Here is a 21,916-nt window from a genome sequence, read left to right on the forward strand (position 1 = left end):
GGACACTAGAACAGACAGGTGTGTCTGGGCTCTGAGATCAGATGTGACCACTGCTTGAGGGTGGCCGCAAGCCTTGTGGAGACTGAGGTTTCCGTCCTGGGTAAATAAGCCAGAGGGAAGGTGCAAACACAGGAGAAATACAAGATTTAATGGGGGAAATAATGGTAGCTGGCATTTATTGAGTGCTTACTAGGAGCAGGGACAGGATTTGTTCATTGACTCGTTCATTGTGCAGTTGTTGATCGACCTCCCGTGTGCCTTGCCTTTTCAGGGCTGCGTGTTTGACAGTAAACAAAACATTTAAAAATCAGAGCTCTTAGGAAGCTTACCTTCTGACAGGGGAGTCAGACAACACTGACAGATAAATGGTGTAGTATTGAGTGTTGAGGGAGGAACAGAGGGCGGGGGGAGTGCAGGTGGCAGGGCAAGCAGGGGTGTTGATCTCTCTGGCACGCGTGTGGCTCTAACTCCAGCTGCGGCGAAGCCCCCGCCCTAACAGCTTCTTAGGCCGACACCTGTTACGTGATGGAGTAGAGCTGGCAGCCGGGAAGGTTGCCACCAGATTCATGCCACAGATGCCCTGGCATCACTGTCCTTTTCACAGACAAATGTTGACTCTGTGTGTGGGGAGGGGCCTGCTTCTCCAAGTCTTCTGCTCACTTAGACCCTTTCCTGGCCCCAGCGCTCCGCCCTGGCTGCCCTCAACTGCAGCTCTACCAGCATAGCACGTGCTCAGCGAGCCCACTGTGGTGAGCGGTGCAAACGCGCGGGCTCTCTTCCAAAGCAGAATCCCTTTCTTTTTCTGGTACAGGGTGGAGTGAGAGGGGTCAGACAGGGCCATCGTCTGAATCTACTGTGTCTCTGTGCCCCTGCCTGAACATTTAGATTCTCAGGGTCAAGAAGAAATCATCCAGGATATCGCCAGGCAGCTCGCCGTAATAGGGGACAAGATGGATCGCAGCATCCACCCAGGACTGGTGAATAACCTGGCAATGCGGTTTATGAATGTGAACCTATCGGAAGAAGTAAGTGAGAAAATCCACCACTGCCTTTTCTGGGTTAGTCAGGAAGTGTGAGAACTTTTTTCAGTGGTCAGGTTTTTTTTAAATTTTAATTCCAGTGTAGTTAATATAGTCTTATATTAGTTTCAGGTATATAATATAGTGATTCAGTAGTTCTGTATATTACTCAGTGCACATCAAGAGAAGTTTGCTCTTAATCTCCTACACCTATTTCACCCATCCCCCACCCACCTCCCCTCTGGTAACCAGCAGTTTGTTCTCTATAGTAAGAGTCCATTTTTCAGCTTGTCTCTTTTTCCCTTTGTTTTGCTTCTTAAATTCCACATATGAGCGAAATCATAGTTATTTGTCTTTCTCTGACTGGCTTATTTCACTCAGCATGATACTGTACTCTGTAGCTCCATCCGTGTTGTTGCAGATGACAAGAACTCATTCTTTTTTATGGCTGAATGATACTCCATTGTATATATGCCACATCTTCTTTATCCATTCATCAACTGATGGACACTTGGGCTGCTTCCATAGTTTGGCTATTGTAGATAATGCTGCTGTAAACATAAGGGTGCATGTATCCCTTCGATTAGTGTTTTTGTATTCTTTGGGTAAATATCCAGTAGTGCAATTACAGGGTCACAGGGTAGCTGTATTTTTAATTTTTTTGAAGAACCTCCATACTGTTTTCCAGAGTGGCTGCACCAGTTTGCATTCCCACCAGTGGTGCACAAGGGTTCCTTTTTCTCTACATCCTCACCATCTGTTTCCTGTGTTGCTGATTTTAGCCATTCTGACAGGTGTGTGGTGATACCTCATTGTAGTTTTGATTTGCATTTCCCTGATGATGAGTGATGATGAGCATCTTTTCATGTGTCTGTTGGCCATCTGGATGTCTTCTTTGGAGGAATGTCTGTTCATGTCTTCCACCCATTTTTTAATTGGATTGTTTTTTAGGGTTGTAGAAGTTCCTTATGTATTTTGGATACTAGTCTTTTATCAGATATCTCATATGCAAATATCTTCTCCCATTCAGTAGGTTGTCTTTTAGTTTTCTGTTGTTAATTAAACCATCGAGGTCTGTCCTCTGTCTCCTCTCAGACCAGTGTCCAGTGAGGTGACTCAATTCATGACTGCCTACAAAAGAATTGGAAATAGAATCATAGCATGGTTAATTGTATTTCAGAATTAACTTGACATTTAGGAAACTTGAACCTTAAGTCAGAGTCAACATTTTGGATACAAAAGCCTCTAAACAGATTAATAAAATGTGTATGACTCTTCCAGAAATAACTTATTCTTTCTTCAGTTGAATAAAAATATAAGTAGAGAATGTCAAGTCACAAGAAAAGTGACATTTTATTTAGCCTGCTACTCTTAACTTCATGGTTATAATCAGTATACAGATACTAACAGAACTTCTAACCCTTGCCGGGCACCATAAAGTACCTATCCTTCCTGAAGAAATAGTGGGAGGGAGAACTGCTGGAAGGCTGTCAAATCTATGTCTACAGGAGTTCAGAGGAGAGAATGGTTCCATCCTTTGACCACCACCTGAAAATGCAAATGCTCCTCACTACACAGAAATGTATTCATCCTCCAGGGTTCCGTCAGCCAGGCCAGCCTCCTGCCTGTAAGCAGGTCTGTCTACTCCAGGGGTCTCGCCCTGTCTGGAGTTCTCCAGCAGCTGTGACAGGCATGGTCATGTTCTGCCTCAGGACCTCTCCCACAGTGTTAACTGAACTTTGCGTCTGAGTTGATGAGGTTGAAGGTCCTTTCAGGTCTAATGGTCTGTGGGGTGCCTCTCCCATGCAGGCTAGGCGAGAAGGTCACATTTACGCCCCCTTTCATCTCCTTCCCTGGAGCTAGGTCTGCCCCGGTAAGATAGATGTAAGACATCTTGGGTAGTTACCTTGGAGGCAGGGAAGGACTTGGGCTTCTTTGGTTCCATTCTCTAAAGTGAACACACAGGCTCAAGAAGAATGTATTTGGTGAATGAGTGTCCAGCTGCAGGGAGTGAGCTCAGTCTCCCCTTTCCGTTGTCTCTCAAAATTAAATAATTTCTCATTCTCTCCTCCAACCTCCTCAGCTGTTTAATAAGTTCCTCCCTATGAAATGAAAGCTGCTTTCTACTTAACATTGGAGGACTGTTTTCCTTTCAGAGGGCAGAATATTAGTAAACTCGGTTCCGTGTGACCCTGTTTTCACCCATGCAGGACAGAAGGAGGTACCTCGCCACTGCGCTGGAGCGGATCATGCAGACTTACCCTACGGACATGGAGGAGGAGAAGACCATGCTGATGTTGGCCATGCTCTTGGCCAAAAAGGTGGCCAATCACACACCATCCTTGCTCCGTGATGTCTTTCGCACAACAGTGAACTTTATTAACCAGAACCTATTCACCTATGTGAGGAACTTAGCCAGAAATGTAAGAACCAGTGATGTCAGCTCCTTGGTGTTTCACTCAGTCTTCTTGGTCTCTGCCTGGTCCCTCTAAGGTCTGGAAACCCAGCAGAACTGTCTGCTGCAGGGCTTCTTTCATTCTTTCTCTCTGTGCTTCTGGTGACCAAACCACAAGAGAGGCTTAGAGACCTTCTTGCTCAGGTAGAAAGGCTTGGTTTTGCCTCTGTGACAAAGTTGTGTTGTAGAAGGTGGTGATGAGCACCTAATGCCCTTTTGAGCTCCATCAACGTTATTTTTAAGACAGGCTACTATCAGGGGCATCTGGGTGGCTCAGTCCTGGGATCAAGCCCCACATTGGGCTCCCTGCTCAGCAGGAAGCCTGCTTCTCCCTCTCCCACTCCCCCTGCTTGGGTTTCCTCTCTAGCTGTGTCTCTCTCTCTGTCAAATAAATAAAATCTTTAAAAAAAAAAAAAAAGACACGCTACTATCAGAGCATACTTTATACTATACTATTGCTAGAATCCGAATAGGATGGTGTAGGTAGGTGTGTGGAGCATGAAAGAATGTGGCAGGAGTATCCCCAGCGGAGCTTCTTCCGTCTGCTCTCACTCTCACCTGGTCACAAACATTAAGTATAATTTACATTTTCTTTTTAAGATTTTATTTATTTGAGAGAGAGAGAGCACAAGTTGGGAGGGAGAAGCAGGCTCCCCACTGATTAGGGAGCCAGGTGTGGGGCTCGGTTTGACCTGAGCTGAAGGCAGAGGCTTAACTGACTGAGCCACCAGGCGCCCCATAATTTACATTTAAAAACATACTTACCAAAAAAGGATGTTGGGGAGAGAGACCAAAATATTCAAAAGGGGGGAAAACTATCTAAAATCTTCCCCACAAAACCTGTCCAAGATATTAAAAATAACAGTTCTTCATGATGATGACCAAGAAGAGCCAGATAGCCCTCAAAGTCTGTTGCTTCACTTTAACTGGAAATTAAGTTGATGTGTCTTATTTGTAAATTTGAAAGTATTAGTGAATGTTTGGGATTTTATGTGTCAGAGGCATTACCCAGGCATCTAACCCTGTTAATATTTACTGATAAGTTTCAACGCCTTTTTTCTCTGTCTGCCATGGTCTTCATTTGTGCCAGCACTTTTTTTATTTTTTTATTTTTTTTTTTTGAGAGAGAGAGAGCACATGCACACACGCAAGTTGTGGGGAGGGGCAGAGGGAGAGGCAGAATCTTAAGCAGACTCCGTGCCCAGTGCGGAGCCTGATGCGGGGCTTGATCTCACATATGATTTGAGCTGAAATCAAGAGTTGGATGCTTAACGGACTAAGCCACCCAGGCGCCCCATGCCAGCATTTTAAAACAGAATGAATATAAATCTTGACTCAAGTATATATTTTTTTTTAAAGATTTATTTATTTGAGAGAGTGAGAATGAGAGAGAGAGAGAGAGAGAGTACATGAGAGGGGGGAGGATTAGAGGGAGAAGCAGGCTCCTCACTGAGCAGGGAGCCCGATGCGGGACTCGATCCCAGGACTCCAGGATCATGACCTGAGCCGAAGGCAGTCGCTTAACCAACTGAGCCACCCAGGCGCCCCTTGACTCAAGTATATTAAACCAAGCTGAATTGTTGGAAGACGGTAAGCCTGAGAATGTTCCTGGACAGCTTTCACCAACAACCATCTAAAGGGGGAATAAGTGGGCAGATGTCAACAGCAGTCTGTATTAACATCTTAACCAAATCCTGAAGGGATGAGGGCGCCCAGGTGGCTCAGTCAGTTAAGCATCTGCCTTCGGCTCAGGTCATGTTCTTGGGGTCCTGGGATGGAGGCCTGTGTCAGGCTCTCTGCTCAACGGGGAGTCTGCTTCTCCCTCTGCCCCTCCCCCAACTCGTCCTCTCTCTCTCTCAAACAAACAAACAAAAGCTAAAAAAAAATACCGAGGGAATGAAACAGAATCTTCATTCCTCAGACGCACTAAGGTGCTTCCTGGCACCGTAAGTGACTCAACAGATGTGAAGATCCCGATCTCAGCACCTGCAAAACCTGTGTTTTTGTGGTTGCTCCCATGTAGCAAGAAGGAGGATGCAGGGATCTAAGGATAAAAGGACTCCAGAGAGTGTTTTTTTGCACAAACGCCAGCTTCACTTCTATTGATTGTGGCACCAGAGTCCTTAAGAACGGAATCCTGGTTTGTGAATTACACTGGTTAATTCTGGCTATTTTTCCTTTCTTGCTGTAGGAGATGGACTGAGTGGACACCTCTGCCAAAGCATGACTGGTTAAAACTTGATATGGTGACAACAGTACAGCTGCCTCCAGCTGAGACGGAGCCACGGCAATTTAAACAAAGTTCTTAGAAAAGACAGGCGTGAGATAATAGCTATTTATTTCTCTTTTTAAGATGATATTTTAAGCCGGTGATCCGTTTAGACATCTTTACATTAACGTACTTGAATGGAAATGTCAACTTGCACATATTTGAGTTTCATACCATCTTCTAAATCTACTACACATTGTGCCCTTATCTTATTTCTTTTGTACTTCACTTGAAAATTAAATTTAAGAACAGATTGTAAGGCAGAAGAAAAAAACAATGTTTTTTTGTTTAAAAAAACCCCCAACTTTACTGTTTATTAAAGTGCAACCTTGGGGCATGGTCTTACAGCAGGCAAGATTGTGTTTGAGGAGAGCAAGGACTGGAGACGGATGCACATACCCTCACAAATGAAAAACTCCTTTCAAAATAGGGAACATAAAAACCAAACAGTACAAGAGGTTCTGGACTAAAGTTCTCTACTCAATGGGAAAATCAGGCCTCAGAACATGCGATTTTTTTTTTTCAACTTGATTTCCTTTTATTGAGTCAGGGAGAACCATAGGCAATTAAAAGGTGTGGTGGGATTTAAGGGCCCAAGTCAACCACAGTTTCCAAAATCAGGTAACTCAATGCATTTTTTTCTCTTTCCAAGAAGTCAGAGCTTTAATAAAAATGTTAGCCTGATGGAATACCAGAGGCTATTGCATACATCCCATGGGGAAATAGGTTAATAATCTTACGTATTCATTTGCCTCCCGTATTCCTCAGCTGATCTTGCCCAAGAAGCTACATCTAAAGAAAACAGGTTTTCTAGGCATAAAGGATGAAAGAACAGTTAGATTTTTAAAAATTCAACGCTTGAGGTGGTTCCCTTTCTTAGGGACACAGAATGCAAGTCATACCAAAATAAGTCATTTGGGAAGTGCCAGAATAAACCAGGGAGAGCTTACATTTAGAAAGAGTGCAACAGGGGCGCCTGGGTGGCTCAGACATTAAGCGTCAGCTCAGGTCGTGATCCCAGGGATCGAGCCCCGCTTCGGGCTCCCCGCCTTGCGGGAAGCCTGCTTCTCCCTCTGCCACTCCCCCTGCTTGTGTTCCCTCTCTCGCTATCTCCCTCTCTGTCAAATAAAATCTTAAAAAACAAAAAACAGTGCAACACTGGTCTCTTGTTCCCGGCAATAAGTGTTTCCTAGCATTCTGTTTAAAAGTATGATGGCAGATGCTGGGTTCACATCACACATGGTACTGTTTCACTTAACCAGTAATACTGTTGTTACTGAGTATGACACTTTCTTGTTACCAAAACACTTTTCTGTTCCTTGAGAGTTTAATCAGAAAGGAAAAATGAGGGATCCCTGGGTGGCTCATTCGGTTAAATGTCTGCCTTCAGCTCAGGTCATGATCCCAGGGTCCTGGGATCAAGCCCCGCATCGGGCTCCCTGCTCAGTGGGGAGTCTGCTTCTCCCTCTCCCCCTCCCTCTGTTCTCTCTCTCTCTCTCAAACAAAATCTTAAAAAAAAAAAAAATGCATTGTTCAGCATTAAATACATACTGTACTAGGGCTGGATCACAACCTGGTTATCTGCAATATGTTTTAGATACTAAAAGCTGTGCAGTATGAAGGCCACCATTTGGAAATCTTCCAGTAATACTGTTATGTTTTGAACTTTTTTTTTTTGGAAGGATTCATAGTACGGTGGACAGAAATCTGGACAGAAATCGAATCACACATACATACTCATCCACACATGTATCAAAGTGTTCAATCAGATTCTCACTAGGGAGAGGAGATACTTTCTTCTAAAAGGAACAATTTAAATACAAATAGTCAACTCTAATGGAAGAGAAAAGGGCTCTAAAACAACAAATAATCCCAGATTCTCATAATACAACTTTTCACAGCACCTTCACCTGCCACTGTTTTGCTTAACAGTAGGCCACCATTTTAATGCAGCTTATATACACATTTTGGTGTACATTTTTTTTCAGGCCAAGTTAGACTTTCTCTGCCATAAAGCAAAATGATCACCTCTTGTTCCCAAGCCAGCATCATGAAGAGTCAGTCCACTGTATCAAAAACAAGTGTTCCAGTCTTGGGCATATCCCAGCCACAAGACTCAGGCATATCCTGGAAGCTGGTGGATTTTACGCTGGGAACATAATCCTCATGGATATGATTGAAAATTTTTAATTCAATGTGTTTCATCCTGGTTTTTTAAATATTTGAATTAAGTGATGGAAATTCCTTGGTTAAAGAGAAACAGCTTTCTTCTCCAGGAGGTGCTTGGCATATCTGAAAGTCAGATGGACTATGTGGTCTATTCAGAAGGTTAAATCATTCCTGATCTCACCATGTAGGATCCAGCACGGACTACGGAGATGCTCGGGACTGCCTTAAAGGGTCACAGCGCCAGAGTGTGCTTTTATTTCCTAACAATTTAATTGCTGACTGGAAACTTGAATAGGGAGTGTCCTTTGGATGTTACGATCATGTTTTCAGAACCTGAGGGCAAAGCAAGTGAGTGTGTACTTACGAAGACCACAAGATTATTTGAAATGATCCCTCCGAAGTCAAGGGCATAAGGTTACCATATGAATAGAAAGGAGTCCATCAATTATCTTCAGATCTCACTTTATTTCAACTTCCAATGTGTTCTCCCCAACACACTGCTTCTAACAGAAAGCACAATTCATAGATTTGAATTTTGTTCCTTTTCCCTGATGAAGAGTAGACCTGGACAAAAGGCAGATTACCAGGAGGGAAGAGGAGCGAGAATAACCCACATAAATGAGCAAATCAGAACTGTTAGTGAGGAGAGCTAATGGAAATTTATACAGAAAAATCATGCATTTAAGTGAAATGCTTATGTTAATTACCAAAATTACCATTTAATTCCAGTAATTTTGAGGAGATGAGAACATTAGAACCAATAATAAATTGAACTCGGTCAAGGAACGAGGTAGGAAGAGGCACTTTTAATGTGGAGGAAAAGAAATGGAAGACTAGGTAAGACAGCAGGAAAAACACAGGTCTAGGAAAAATATTCTATCTTTTCCTTTGGTGCTGGCCAAGGACCAATCTATGTAATACGATTGTCTTGCTAGAAACCAGGAACCAGTTATTCCAGACTCTGTAATAGGAAAAATTATACTTCAACTTCCTTTTATTCCTGAAACAAACTTAGCCAGTTTCTCCTAGTGGTGCAAAGAACACTCACTGAGCAACATTACTATAAAATTTCCCCTAAGAAGGTGAGAAGGGGGCAAGGATCACCTTAAGCCAGCTGCTACTTTTTAACTTATTACAAGGCCTTGCAAATATCCCTGAGAACATTTCCAACCTGAGCGTGCGTGCGATTGGAGCAGCTGCCTGGCTAGAGCTATTGCAGTGTAAACATAAACATGTAGAGAACACTACTGGTCTTAATTCACAGGAACATGGCAAGCCAGACAGAGGCTAGTCTTGTGTAAAGAAAAGGAAGACAGGATGTATTAATATTTTAGTTACACGACCGACCGTTTCCACTCTGTGGAGCTGTGTATATGAGGTAACGAAGAAATAGTGGCTAAATTTTAAGAAATGAGTGTTCTATAGCCAAGGCTACTACCAACTTTACATTCCCCAGTGTGTTGTGGAATAGAACAGAAGATTTTTCACTGGAAAGTCACCTAGTGTCAGCTTCTGAGCAAGATGTGCCTGTGGGGGTGCCTGACCAGCTCACTTGAGTTGGTGACGTTGAGAGGCCAAGCAACGCCTAGAAGTACCCCACTTCACAACTCATGGCATGGGCAGGGGAAAAGGAAAATAATGAACAGACTAGGGGAGAGAAAGTGTCAAGGTGCTGCCTTCAAATCATTTGGCGATTCCTGTGTCCAACTGCCCTAACCCTAACCCTTGTTTACAAGCAGAAAGACATACTATCTGACACATTAGCTGAAGATGCTAATGAAAGATCTGTATCGGGGCGCCTGGGTGCTCAGTTGTTAATCGTATGCCTTCAGCTCAGGTCATGATCCCAGGGTCCTGGGATCAAGCCCCGAATCGGGCTCCCTGCCCTGCGGGAAGCCTGCTTCTCCCTCTCCCACTCCCCCTGCTTGTGTTCCCTCTCTCGCTGTATCTCTGTCAAATAAATAAAATCTTTGGGAAAAAAAAAGAAGAAAAAGATCTGTACCAGCAGTAACCTATAATTCTTTAGCCATAAGGCACCTCATTCAGTATTTAAGGGGAAAACATCTGGTAGAATCAGAAGTTGGGAATAACCCTGGACATAACCTTCGAACATGCTCAGTACTTAGGACTAGACCATATGGAACCATCGTACAAATCAAGAAAAATCTCCCTTCAGTTGGGTGAGCTTGGCCGCCCTAGTGCAGTGTATGATTGGCACAACCATTTGTAGGGAGCCTACCAATCCTGCTTGGCAGGGTCACAAAAATGGTAAAAACTGAGAAAAGCACTAGACTTGGAGTCAGAAAAATTATCACCCTTGCCTTTGCCTCTCCTATGCTAGAAGACCTTTGAAAAGTCATTAAACTCTCAGGTTTCTTCATTCTGTAAACTGGGGATAAGGAATACAAATATGAATTACAACTGTGAAGATGGACTAAGGTATGTAAGGGCGCTCTAGGACAATCCCTGGCAAGCTAAATGTTCCAACTATTTGTTAAAATGACCCACATTTTTTAAGGAAAAAGATATTCTAATACAGAAAAAAATATGCACCCTAAACTCAAACCCATCTCACAGTTGAACCTCCTAAGTGATGAATGGAGTAACAGGAGGAGGTTATCACTGGCGGCAGATCTCAGTCCTTCAGAGAAGAAACCTAGTACTGTGTTGCTGAGACTTTAAAATGAAATAGGGTAGCGCCCCCTTATCCTCGCCAGTGGATCCCTGAAACTGTGGATAGTACTGAGCCCTCTATATGATTTTTCCTCTACGTCCATCCCTGTGGTAAAGTTTAATTTATAAATTAGGCACGGTAGAGATTAAAACAATAAAATAGAATAATTATAATAATATACTGTAACGAGTTATGTGAATGTGGTCTCTCCCTCTCAGAATATCTTCTTGTACTGATACTCACCCTCGTCATGATGTAAGATGCTAAGGTGCCTATGTGATGAGATGAAGGGAGGTGAATGACCAGGCACTGTGACGAGGCATTAGGCTACTACCGACCTTCTGAGGATCCATCAGAAAGAGGACCATCTGCTTCTGGACCGCGGCGCACCGCGGGTAACTGAGCCACGGGAAATGAAGCTGCAGACAAAGGGACTACCGTCATGCTTGTGAGGAAATTGGTTCAGAGGCCAGAAACTGTTTCTATAAAGCAACCAAATAGTCAACAGGCTCTCTGTGAAACATGATCACCACCTCAAGTTCTTTGAAAGATAAATTTGTGTAAAAAGACCTCAGAAATTAAAAGAAAGGACAAAAATCTTATCTAGAGTACCTTTTATTTCTATAAAGCATCTCTTAAAATAATTTCAAAATTCTGTGCGTATGACACTTGTCTACATCATGCCTTTAGGGAAAAAAGGCAAGGAGCAGGCATTACTTCTGTATTATTATTAGAATTAGCACAAAGGCTGTGGACATTAATTTCCACAAGAAATTAATGGTAGCTGTGGTTCAAAAAACCCCATCTCCGGGCTCACTGTTTATTCCCCCAGGACAAACCCAGGGAACAGCTGCATTTGATAGATGAGATGGTACAGAAACGCAGGTGAGGGCAGGTATCAAGGATGCCTTTGTGCAGTGTGTGAACCAGATGGCCAACAGTTGCTTTTTGGTTTCTAGAAAGCTTTCTATAGGACAGTGATGATCACAAGAGTCCCCTAAGGCACACTGTAGATACTGACTGACTTCTTTGGGCCCAGAATTATTATTATTTTAATACAGAGAGGATAAAATAGCATTAATTCTGGTATTTTTCTCAAGAAATCTTCACTGGCTTTTTGCCAAGTTTTCAGAAATCATTACATTCAATAAAGCAATTAAGAATTCTAGAGGACTTACACAAACTTTTCCTGAATAGTTCAAGGAATGAGGAACGATAAATGGTGATATTTTTAATTCCACATCTGAGCTCCATAAGCAAGTTGGATTTATCCTGAATCTGCCTTTTACTTTAGATTCAGATGTAATATAAGTTAGCAGGGGAAGAAGAAATGGCCTACTACCAGCGCCACCAAAAAAGGGGGAGGTGGGAGGTTGAGAAACTTTTTTTTTTTTCATAGCAAAAGTAGCTGCTGTAAGAAGCAGCCCTTACTAGGGTATTCCCTTCCACTGCCAGAGGCTGAGGATAAGGAAGTGAAGAAGGAATGGGGACACTGACACGTTCCTATTACTTGGAACCAACAGTGAATCACTCTAGAGAAAGCCAATGGAAAAGAGTATTAACCATTACCCAGGAAGATACAATAGGCCAGATCACTTTGGGTTAATGTTCAACAGATGGGACGATAAACCAGCACGTGGCAGCTCCTTCTGTGGAGAACACAGACCCAAATATCTTAAGCCACAGATGGCCTTTTAGTAGCTCCAAAATAAACCTGACTTCTCTTAGTACTTACATGTGTCTTAGCTAATGGGTTTGAGGACCCAGAGTTTAAAAGTGTGAACATTGGAAGGAAAATATTTTATTATAAAAGAGAAAAAAAAAATCAAGATAACTCACCAGTTTGCTCTTACCCTATGCAAACACAAAAGTAGCAATTAGAATACAGAGTAACCCAATGTCTGAGCCAACTGTCAGAGTCCAAGGAGGAAAATAATCTTTACTACATTAATCCCATTTCCCCCCTCACCTCTAGCTATCCTAATCAAAGTGCACCAAAACCCTTAAAAATATCACTCCCTAAGACACTAAAACTCAGAACATAAAGACACATTGCATGATAAAGCTGAACAGACAAACACACTTCAGACCTTTCCTTGACCAATTTTTAAATAGTACTGCTTTAGGGAGAAGATTTCATTTTAAATTTAAAATTTAAAAAAGAAAGCACATTTAAAACATCAAGTTTTGGTGATCAAGATAGTAAAGTAATTTTATTACAAATTTCAGGATCTAAAAAGTAATTTGTTACATTTACTAAGATAAATCTGAGATGACCTGTCTCAAGCATGTGTGTCCTGCATAGTGACACTGACCCTCACACATGAAAAGACATAGTCCCACCCCCCGTTAGGGATGGGATTAGCCAGATGAAAGAAGTTATGCTGATTCTCAACTAGCACATACTGATTAGAATCATTTTGGTTTATCACTCTGGCATTTGGACTGTAAAGAGTTCAGGGAAGAAGTCTTATTCTTGAACTCTGAAAGCCAAACTAGAATCTCAAGGGTAGCCTCAAGAAATTCAAGCTTCTCTTTTCCTACTTTTTATTTCAATGGTATTTAGGGAGATTTTCTGTATAACTCTTATTGAGTTATGATTCAACTGGTCTGTAAGCCCGAGTATGAAAATCCTTATCACATGGGAAGAGACCGCAGAGAAACTGGTTGACCAGTTAAGAAGACTGAGGCCAGATAAAGGGAAAACACACAGCCCAGATTATAGACAGTGACCATCCAGCAACAGAGATGCTGCCAGCAAGTAACCATAAGCTCAGAAGGGTGGCTGGCCATACACAAAAGGGCCAGAAGACACTTGGCCACCTAAGTCATCCTGCTTATAAATGAGACAAATACCACTCTCTAGCCAGTTACTTGCCCTCGCATCCACAGGCAGGGAACCCTAGGTCTCTTTTATATTTATTTTTTTTTAAGATGACTAACGACAACATCTTTACAAGGTGGAGCTGTAGGAAGCATCAGGGACTTAATGGGTGCGGACCAAGCACTCTCCCATGGGGCCTTATAAAGAACCTGGGGGTGAAGAGGAGCAGTGTAGTACCTGAGAGGCAGCTGAGACATCAGGGGAGAGCACCCTCATGCTACAGGACCAAGAAGGTGGGGAAGAAAAGAAGAGCCACAAAAGAATGGCTGCAAAACCCAGCATGTTCACCAGGAAAGATGAAATTCCAAGGGCAGGAACAAATCAGTAGCTGAGGAGCCCACAGCTGAGCCCTTTTGCCTGGGAATTTCTATCCCAGATGATCCTAAATTAACCCTTTCCCTCTAGAGCTGTGGCTCTCCACAGGAACAATTTTGCCCCCAGAGGACATCTGGCAATGTCAGGAGACATTTCTGATTGTCACAACTGGGGGAAGGGTGCTACTTGTATTTAGTGGGTAGAGGCCAAGGATGTTGCCCATCCTACAGTGCACAGGACAGCCTCCTACAACGAAGAATTAATCATAATGTCATTAATGTCAAGGTTGAGAAACCCTGTTCTAGAGGGAGTGCTTGACGCATAAGATTCCGAATTTAGCAGGAGTCGAGGCCCTTGGAACTTAAAATCAGACAAACGTGAATGCTCTCTACCTGAAGCCCTACTATGTGGATCAATTTACTGCCTTGTTGAGCAGAAGTCCCCCATTATCCCAGAGTGTTCCACAAATGTCCAAATCAGCTGTTGGTGGTTCAAATTCAGTCAGTACAGCTAAAACCTGACATTTTTTATTTTCTTTCTCTTCTGAAAAATCTGCTATTTCTTTCTGAGAGCCAGTGCGACCCCAACTGCCACTGCCAGCATGGCGATGGCGGCGGCCCCTCCAAACAGCAGTATAGACTTGCCCTCAGACAGTGGGATGGCTTTTGCTTCTCCTGCAGGGGAGGGGCCTTCTCGAAGGCCCCCTCTCCTCACACGCATCTCCTCTTCACTCAGCAGTGTTGCTGTGGGTTCCAGTGTGGGGGTCACCTCCTCTTCCAGTTCAACAGATTCAACCGTTGCTGCTTTTGTCTTCAGCAAGTTCTCTTCTTCAGCAAGTTCCACGAACGAAGACGGAGCAGGGCTGACTGTCTCCACTGTCATCCCTTCTGTGTCGGGCTCCCTCATCTCCAGCAAGGAAGCGGCAGTGATATGTGGAAGCAAGGGAGCTGGTGCTTCCGGGAGCGCCTCCCGCAGCTCCTTGGTTGGCAAGACGACAGATGCCACGGCAGCCTCTTCCATGCTTTCAGGAATTTCTTCTTTCTCCACATGCACAATGTCAGAATTAGAAGAGTTATTCTCGCTCTTCTCTCCAGCCCCATTGCTATCTAAGCTTTTGACTTCTTCAGGATCCATTGCGATCTGCTGCCAGGACTCAGGACCTAGGGACACTGGGAGGCTTTCTGTGTGCCAACTCTGGCTGGCTGACAGTGAAACAGGTAGGCTTTCTGACTGCCAAGAAGTGGTCACAGTAGGAGACTCTGGAGGACTGACTTGTCCAGAGTTGTCACTGGGCAGGATATAAATGTCATTGCTATCTTCTGCAACGATTCCAGGGTATTCCTCCTCCTCTGATTCAAGGTTAAAGACAGTGCCCTAGAAAAGGAGGAGAGTCAATACAAAGAATGGTAAATACATTTAAAGTAAATATAAATCTGGGACGCTTGGGTGGCTCAGTCTGGTTAAGCATCTGCCTTTGGCTCAGCTCAGGTCACGATCCCAGGGTCCTGGGATTGAGCCCCGCATCAGGCTCTGTGCTCAGCGGGGAGCCTGCTTGTCCCTCCCCCTCTGCCTGCCGCTCCCCCTGCTTGTGCTCTCTCTCTGATAAATAAATAAATAAAAATATATAAATACATATATAAACATACATATATATCTGGGGGTGCCTAAATCAGCTAAGCATCCGACTCTTGGTTTTGGCTCAGGTTGTGATCTCAGGGTGGTGGGACCAAGCCCTGCATCGGGCTCCATGCTCAGTACAGAGTCTGTTGAGATTCTCTCCCTCTGCCCCTCCTGCTTGTGCGTGCTCTGTCTCTCTCAAACAAACATTTTAAAAAATAAATCTGGAAAAAAATTCTTTCCTAAACTGAAGTTCTAGAAATAAATACATTGTCTAAGCCTACATAGTTTCTGAATTTAAGAATTTCCATGTAAACCACTGCAGAGGAAGAATTTTTAACAACATGGTCCTTTGACCAGTTTCCTTGAAGCTAAAAAACCAAAACTTGATTTTTATATTTAATTCAATGTATGTATATTTATGCAATAATTAATGTAAAACAGCAGAGAAAACAAAGGCAAGAAGCTTGCTCTTGAGGAATTTCTCACTTAGTAGGGCAGTGCTATCCTGCAGTCCAAGTGCTAGGAAGAGTTCAGATGGGGAGATGCTGACTTCTTTTGGTGAAGGCTGCCGCAGGCAGGGAGATGATAGAGCTTCCTGGAGCATTTTAGCTACCTGAAGGATGGTTCAGGTTCCATGGTGAAAGCATGTACAAGACACACCACCAGCAAAAGCACAGAAATAACAAAGAGGGCACAGTAAGTCCCCAGTTTAAGTAGTGCACAATGTACATGAAGAATCGAAGTTCAGTTGGGAAGGGGACCCTGGAAAACCTGACAGAGAGCTAAGAAATATGGATGTGATTCAATATGAAGTGGTTAGTCAGTGGAGTCTTTGAGCTCCACAAGATAGTCACAGCTCCACTTTAAAAATTATATGAGAGCAGTGGCTACAGGGAAGCCAGAAATGCAGGACTCATCCTTGTCTCTGTAGGAAGACTCTTTACACCAAAGTAATAAAGATAAATAAAGCAGTCTTTGTTTTCACATTTAGCAGTTTAGTTTAACAGGACCCAGCATGTGCTCATGGCCTATTAGGTACCATGTTAGGCACCAGCAATATAAGGAAGAATGAGATGAGACTTCGTTTCTCTTCTTAAAAAATTCACTGTCTAGATGTGAAGACTGACATATGAATAACTAATTTCAACAGGATACAGAAAGCTTTCAGACAGGTATATACACGGGATGGTAGGGGAGCCCAGAGGTTACAATGTGATCAGGAAGGCAGGAAGAGAGGTGCCTGGCTGGCTCAGCCGGTAGAGCATGAGACTCTTAATCGTGAGGTCATGAGTTGAAGCCCCATGCTGGATGTGGAGCCTACTTTAAAAAAATAAATAAAATATTAAAAAAAAAAAAAAGGCAGGAGGGCGCCTGGGTGGCTCAGTCATTAAGCGTCTGCCTTTGGCTCAGGTCATGGTCCCGGGGTCCTGGGATCGAGCCCCGCATCGGGCTCCCTGCTCCGCGGGGAGCCTGCTTCTCCCTCTCCCACTCCTCCTGCTTGTGTTCCCTCTCTCGCTGTGTCTGTCAAATAAATAAATAAAATCTTAAAAAAAAATGGCAGGAAGAGAACCAATGGAGTGTAATGTTCATAAAGACCTAATGAAAGCTTTACAAAATGTCTGGATGACACAGGGACATGCTATGGAGAGTCTGTATAGGATTATGTAAAGCAAATTAATTCCTATTTTATTTTGTGATTATAGCTGTTATTCATATGAAGTAGAATAATTTTATTCTTCAATCAAGACCAAAAACTTTCTGTATACATTAAGACTCTAATATAAATCCCTCTATCAGCCCCACATAAAAGGAAACCAGAAAAACAACCAAACAAGTAACATGATCATAATGTCAATATTCTAACTGCCCCACATTTCACTTCAACCCTTGTTTCAATCTCTTGAAGAAGTCCTACAGGTCATGAGGGATAGTCCATGGATGAATATAAGCAGAGAGACAAAAGAGTATAGTAATTAAAAATACAATATTTGTAGGAAAAAAGAACTGGTTTGAACCCCAGCTCCACAGTAAATCTGAATGCTTTGCTTAACCATTTAAACCTCAATTTCTTCATAAAAGGAAGATGACTGGCAAGGCTGTTACAAAAATTAGATACAGTATTTATAATGCTTAGCATAGCACCTTGTACCTAGTAAGCAATCAATAAATTAGGCTGTGTTTTCATTATCATCGTTTTTGTTGCCATTGTTTTTGTTGATGTGGTGGTGGAACAAAGAGCTACTCTAAAATACCACCTAGACTAAAAAAAAAAAATTTTTTTTTAAAGATTTTATATATTCATTTGAGAGAAAGAGAGACAGAGAGAGCATAAGCAGGGGGAGAGGTGGAGGGAGAGGGAGAAGCAGACTCCCCACTGAGCTAGGAGCCCGATGTGGGGCTCAATCCCTGGACCCGGAGATCATGACCTGAGCTGAAGGCAGACGCTTGCTTAGCCATCAGAGCCACCCAGACACCCCCCCCCAAAAAATTTTTTTAAAAGATTTATGTATTTGAGAGAGAGACAGAGAGAGACAGAGATAGAGCAAGGGTGGGGAAGGGAGAAGCAGGCTTCCCGCTGTGCAGGACCCGGGATCAGGACCCGAGCCGAAGGCAGAGGCTTAACCGACTGTGCCACCCAGGTGCCCCTAGACTATAAATTTTTATTTTTATTTATTTTTAAAGATTTTATTTATTTATTTGACAGAGAGAGACATAGCGAGAGAGGGAACACAAGCAGGGGGAGTGGGAGAGGGAGAAGCAGGCTTCCCGCAGAGCAGGGAGCCCAATGTGGTACTCGATCCCAGGACCCTGGGATCATGACCTGAGCTGAAGGCAGACGCTTAACGACTGAGCCACCCAGGCGCCCTAGCCTATAAATTTTTAAAACTGAAAGCAATTTGAAACAATACCCTTCCCTTGGGTAGAAAAGGTAATTAACAAACTTTTTCCTCCTTCCTCATCTCTTCTAAATAGAGGTATCATAAAAGTAAAATCTCTCTTTACAATAGTATATACATCAAACCAATATATGGGTTATTTCTATAGGATAGAACTATAAGAAGTGTATTCTATACATCTTTTACAATGATCATGATTTAGTAAAAAAAAAAACTTTCAATTTTTTTTTAAGAATGTACATATAAATTGGGGTCTGCTACCTCCTAGGAACTTGAGATTAGTGGATATTCAACAATCTCAACATGAGCTGTGAAATAATTTGAGTCAAATGAAGAGAATCTCCTGCATTTCTTTTGTACAGGTCTCTAAAACAAAGGGCAGGGCATACCACTAGAAATTGGTGTTCTTTTAAAAAATCTTTTATTCTTTTTTTAGTATTGATATTTACATTCATAAAATTTACATACCTAACATTCACCATTTTTAGGTGCACAATTCAGTGGTTTTTAGTATGCACAATGTTTAGTTTGCACAATGTGTGCAAACATCACCACTCTAATTCCTGAACATTTCCATCATCTCAAAGAGCAAGCTTCTGGCCAATCACTCCCAATTCCCCCACCTCCCTCCCCTGGGAAATTCATATAAATGGAATCATACAGTATGTGGCCCTTCAGGTCTAGGCTCTTTCACTGCACATAATGTTTTCAAGGCTCACCCATGCTGTAGTGTGTATGGGCACTTCTTTTCTTTCTACGGCTTTACAGTATTTCGTTGTATGGATATACCACATTTTGTTTATTAATTCATCAGCTGGTTGACATTTGGGTTGTTTCCACCTTTCGGTAATTGTGAATATCCACGTACAAGTTTTTGTTTGACCACCTATTTTCAATTATTTTGAGGATATAGCTAGAAGTGAAATTGCTGGATCATATAATTCTATGTCTAATTTATTGAGGAACTGCCAAACTATTTCCTAAAGCAACGGTACCGTTTTATATTCCTCCCAGCAATGTACAAGGGTTCCAATTTCTCCATATCCTAACACCTGTTACTGTCTGTTTTATTTTTTATTTTTATTTTTTAAAGATTTTATTTATTTATTTGACAGAGAGAGACACAGCAAGAGAGGGAACACAAGCAGGGGGGAATGGGAGAGGGAGAAGCAGAGTCACCGCCGAGCAGGGAGCCTGATGTGGGGCTCGATCCCAGGATCCTGGGATCATGACCTGAGCCAAAGGCAGACACTTAACAACTGAGCCACCCAGGCGCCCTCAGAACACAATTCTAATGAGTCATGCAAATCCTCTAACACTTGTTACAAAGGGATTTCTCTTTGCCACATAATTTATATATGCAAAGGTTTATCTGTTTATTAAATTGTCTCTTCAAGGAGCTCCATTGTGAAAACAAGAAATAAGGAATAATTTTACGAGGGAAAAAGTAGTAAAGTAGTAATAATATAAAGTAGCATGAAGTTCATAATTGTATTGACTTTGGTACACTTGTTTTATTTATTTGCTTTCTCAAAATCTCCAAGTGAGAAACTAAATATGGCTCAGCAGCTTTCAATCCTCTACCTTCAAGCTCTGCAAAGTAGTTATAAAGAAGGGTAAGGAGGCCTTGCTGAAGCTTCAATGTTAATTCATGGAAAGCAAACTACCAATGTCTTTCTGGATATAAAATAAGTATATGTCTCTATCTCATAGAAGGGGAGTAGTTTCCCTGCACTCTTGCTGAGTTCGACAAAGATCTTGGTTTTACTGAAAAATGAATTCAACTTCCCCCACCCCCCAATATGGCAACTTTTAGACACCATTACTAACTCAGAACAGAAGAGATGAATCTAAGGTAGCATCTGCCATTAGATAAAGGCTCAGTTTGAATTTTATAAAACTGAGTAAGTAGTGTTACATTTGAAATCTATTTCTAATTGTCTCCTTCAGTTAAAAAGCAAGAGGGCAAAGTCATACAATATTTAGAATAATATATTATTTCTTCTTGGGCACCTTAAATATTTTCTCAGGAAACCAAATATAATTTTTTTAAAAAAAGGCTGCAGTACAGGGAGGAGGTAAAGCCAATCTTTCCTTGTTTTTTTTTTAATTCAATTTAATTAACATATACTGTATTATTAGTTTCAGAGGTAGAATTCAGTGATTCATCAGTTGCATCTAACACCCAGTGCTCACTCCATCACGTGCCCTCCTTCATGCCCATCACCCAGTTACCCCATCCTCCCACCCACCTCCCCTCCAGCGACCCTCAAGTTTGTTTTCTACAGTTTAAAGTCCCTTATGGATTGTCTCCTTCTCTGATTTCCATCTTACTTTATTTTTCCTTCCCTTCCCCGATGTCCATCTGTTTTGTTTCTTAAATTCCACATGAGTGAAATCATATATTTGTCTTTCTCTGACTTATTTCACTTAGCATAATACACTCTAGTTCCATCCACATAGTTGCAAATGGCAAGATTTCATTTTTTTTAATATTTTATTTATTTGAGAGAGAGAATGAGAGAGAGAGCACATGAGGGGGGAGGGTCAGAGGGAGAAGCAGACTCCCCGCTTGAGCAGGGAGCCCGATGTGGGACTCGATCCTGGGACTCCAGGATCATGACCTGAGCCGAAGGCAGTCGCTTAACCAACTGAGCCACCCAGGCGCCCAAGATTTCATTCTTTTTGATGGCTGAGTAATATTCCATTGTGTGTGTGTGTGTGTGTGTGTGTGTGTGTGTGTGTGTGTGTATACACACACCCCACATCTTCTTTATCCATTCATCTGTCGATGGACATCTGGGCTCTTTCCATAGTTTGGCTATTGTGGACATTGCTGCTATAAACATTGGGGTGCATATGCCCCTTTGAATCACTATGTTTGTATCCTTTGGATAAATACCTAGTAGTTCAATTGCTGGATTGTCTCTCCTTTCTATTCCTAGAGCCATTAGCCCAAATTTGTGTTAATCACAAATTAGGTGTCCCATATAAGAGGGAAGACTTATCTTGGCAAGGTTGCTCATTGTTCTCTACAAACGCTGTACTAAATCCCCAAGCCCTGTCTTTTTATTCATGTAGATAATGGTGCTAACATTTTGAGGAGCAGAAAATATTTCACAAATATAATAAAAGATGTGAGACTTTTCCTTTAAAACTGTGCATTCATACAAAGCATATATACCATTTTAGGAGAAATTTCACACTCCCTGAAACTTATCCCTGGTTACCAGCTAAAGACTCCTCATCTGGCTCCATCTGGGTCTGGCTTAAATTCTAACCCCTCTGGCCTGAATCCAATGTCCCTCTTATTTATCCTGAACTCATAGTTCTGAGTCTAGGTTACACAAAATACCATAATTATACTTTTGGACCATACTTCTCGGTAATTTTTTCATGAGTATTAGTCATTCCCCAACTAGATTATAACACCTCAAGGGAAGAAAACATGCTTTAAAAGTCTTTGCTATCCTCCTTGTAATGCCTAACATAAGCCAAGTAAATAGTGATGGTCAGCAAATGCTTAACAGGAAAATTGGTCCCATCTTCGGATACAAAAGAAGTGCTGAACACCAGCTATTCTGATTTTCTCAGGCACTGATAGGTACTGTTCT

The 21,916-nt window shown here is 42.3% G+C and overlaps 2 protein-coding genes across 10 annotated transcripts in view; one reads left to right on the plus strand and one right to left on the minus strand.

The window, feature by feature from the left end:
* The window catches only part of BID (BH3 interacting domain death agonist), a 47,380-nt gene extending 36,192 nt beyond the window's left edge, over window positions 1–11,188 (plus strand). For 4 of the 6 annotated variants that reach the window (XM_025851757.2, XM_073886932.1, XM_025851754.2 and 1 more), the window contains 3 exons: window positions 886–1,025; window positions 3,230–3,442; window positions 10,805–11,188. In XM_025851757.2, the coding sequence (XP_025707542.1) occupies window positions 886–1,025; window positions 3,230–3,442; window positions 10,805–10,822 (371 nt within the window). In that variant the 3' untranslated portion in view covers window positions 10,823–11,188. Of the gene's footprint in view, window positions 1–885; window positions 1,026–3,229; window positions 3,443–5,665; window positions 9,908–10,804 lie in introns of those variants that run through there. The other 2 variants (XR_012376473.1, XM_025851756.2) reach the window with 2 other exon arrangements.
* BCL2L13 (BCL2 like 13) overlaps window positions 1–21,916 on the minus strand; it is a 124,269-nt gene that overhangs the window by 24,456 nt on the left and 77,897 nt on the right. For 2 of the 4 annotated variants that reach the window (XM_025851751.2, XM_073886930.1), the window contains one exon: window positions 12,772–15,159. The exons of 1 other annotated variant lie outside the window; for it this stretch is intronic. In XM_025851751.2, coding sequence (XP_025707536.1) covers window positions 14,341–15,159 — 819 coding nt within the window. In that variant the 3' untranslated portion in view covers window positions 12,772–14,340. Of the gene's footprint in view, window positions 1–12,771; window positions 15,160–21,916 lie in introns of those variants that run through there. One more of the 4 variants, XM_025851753.2, reaches the window with a different exon arrangement.

The sequence above is a fragment of the Callorhinus ursinus genome, unplaced genomic scaffold, assembly GCF_003265705.2.
Source record: "Callorhinus ursinus isolate GAN/ISIS: 27379988/994484 unplaced genomic scaffold, GSC_fseal_2.0 scaffold74, whole genome shotgun sequence".
Lineage (NCBI taxonomy): Eukaryota > Metazoa > Chordata > Mammalia > Carnivora > Otariidae > Callorhinus > Callorhinus ursinus.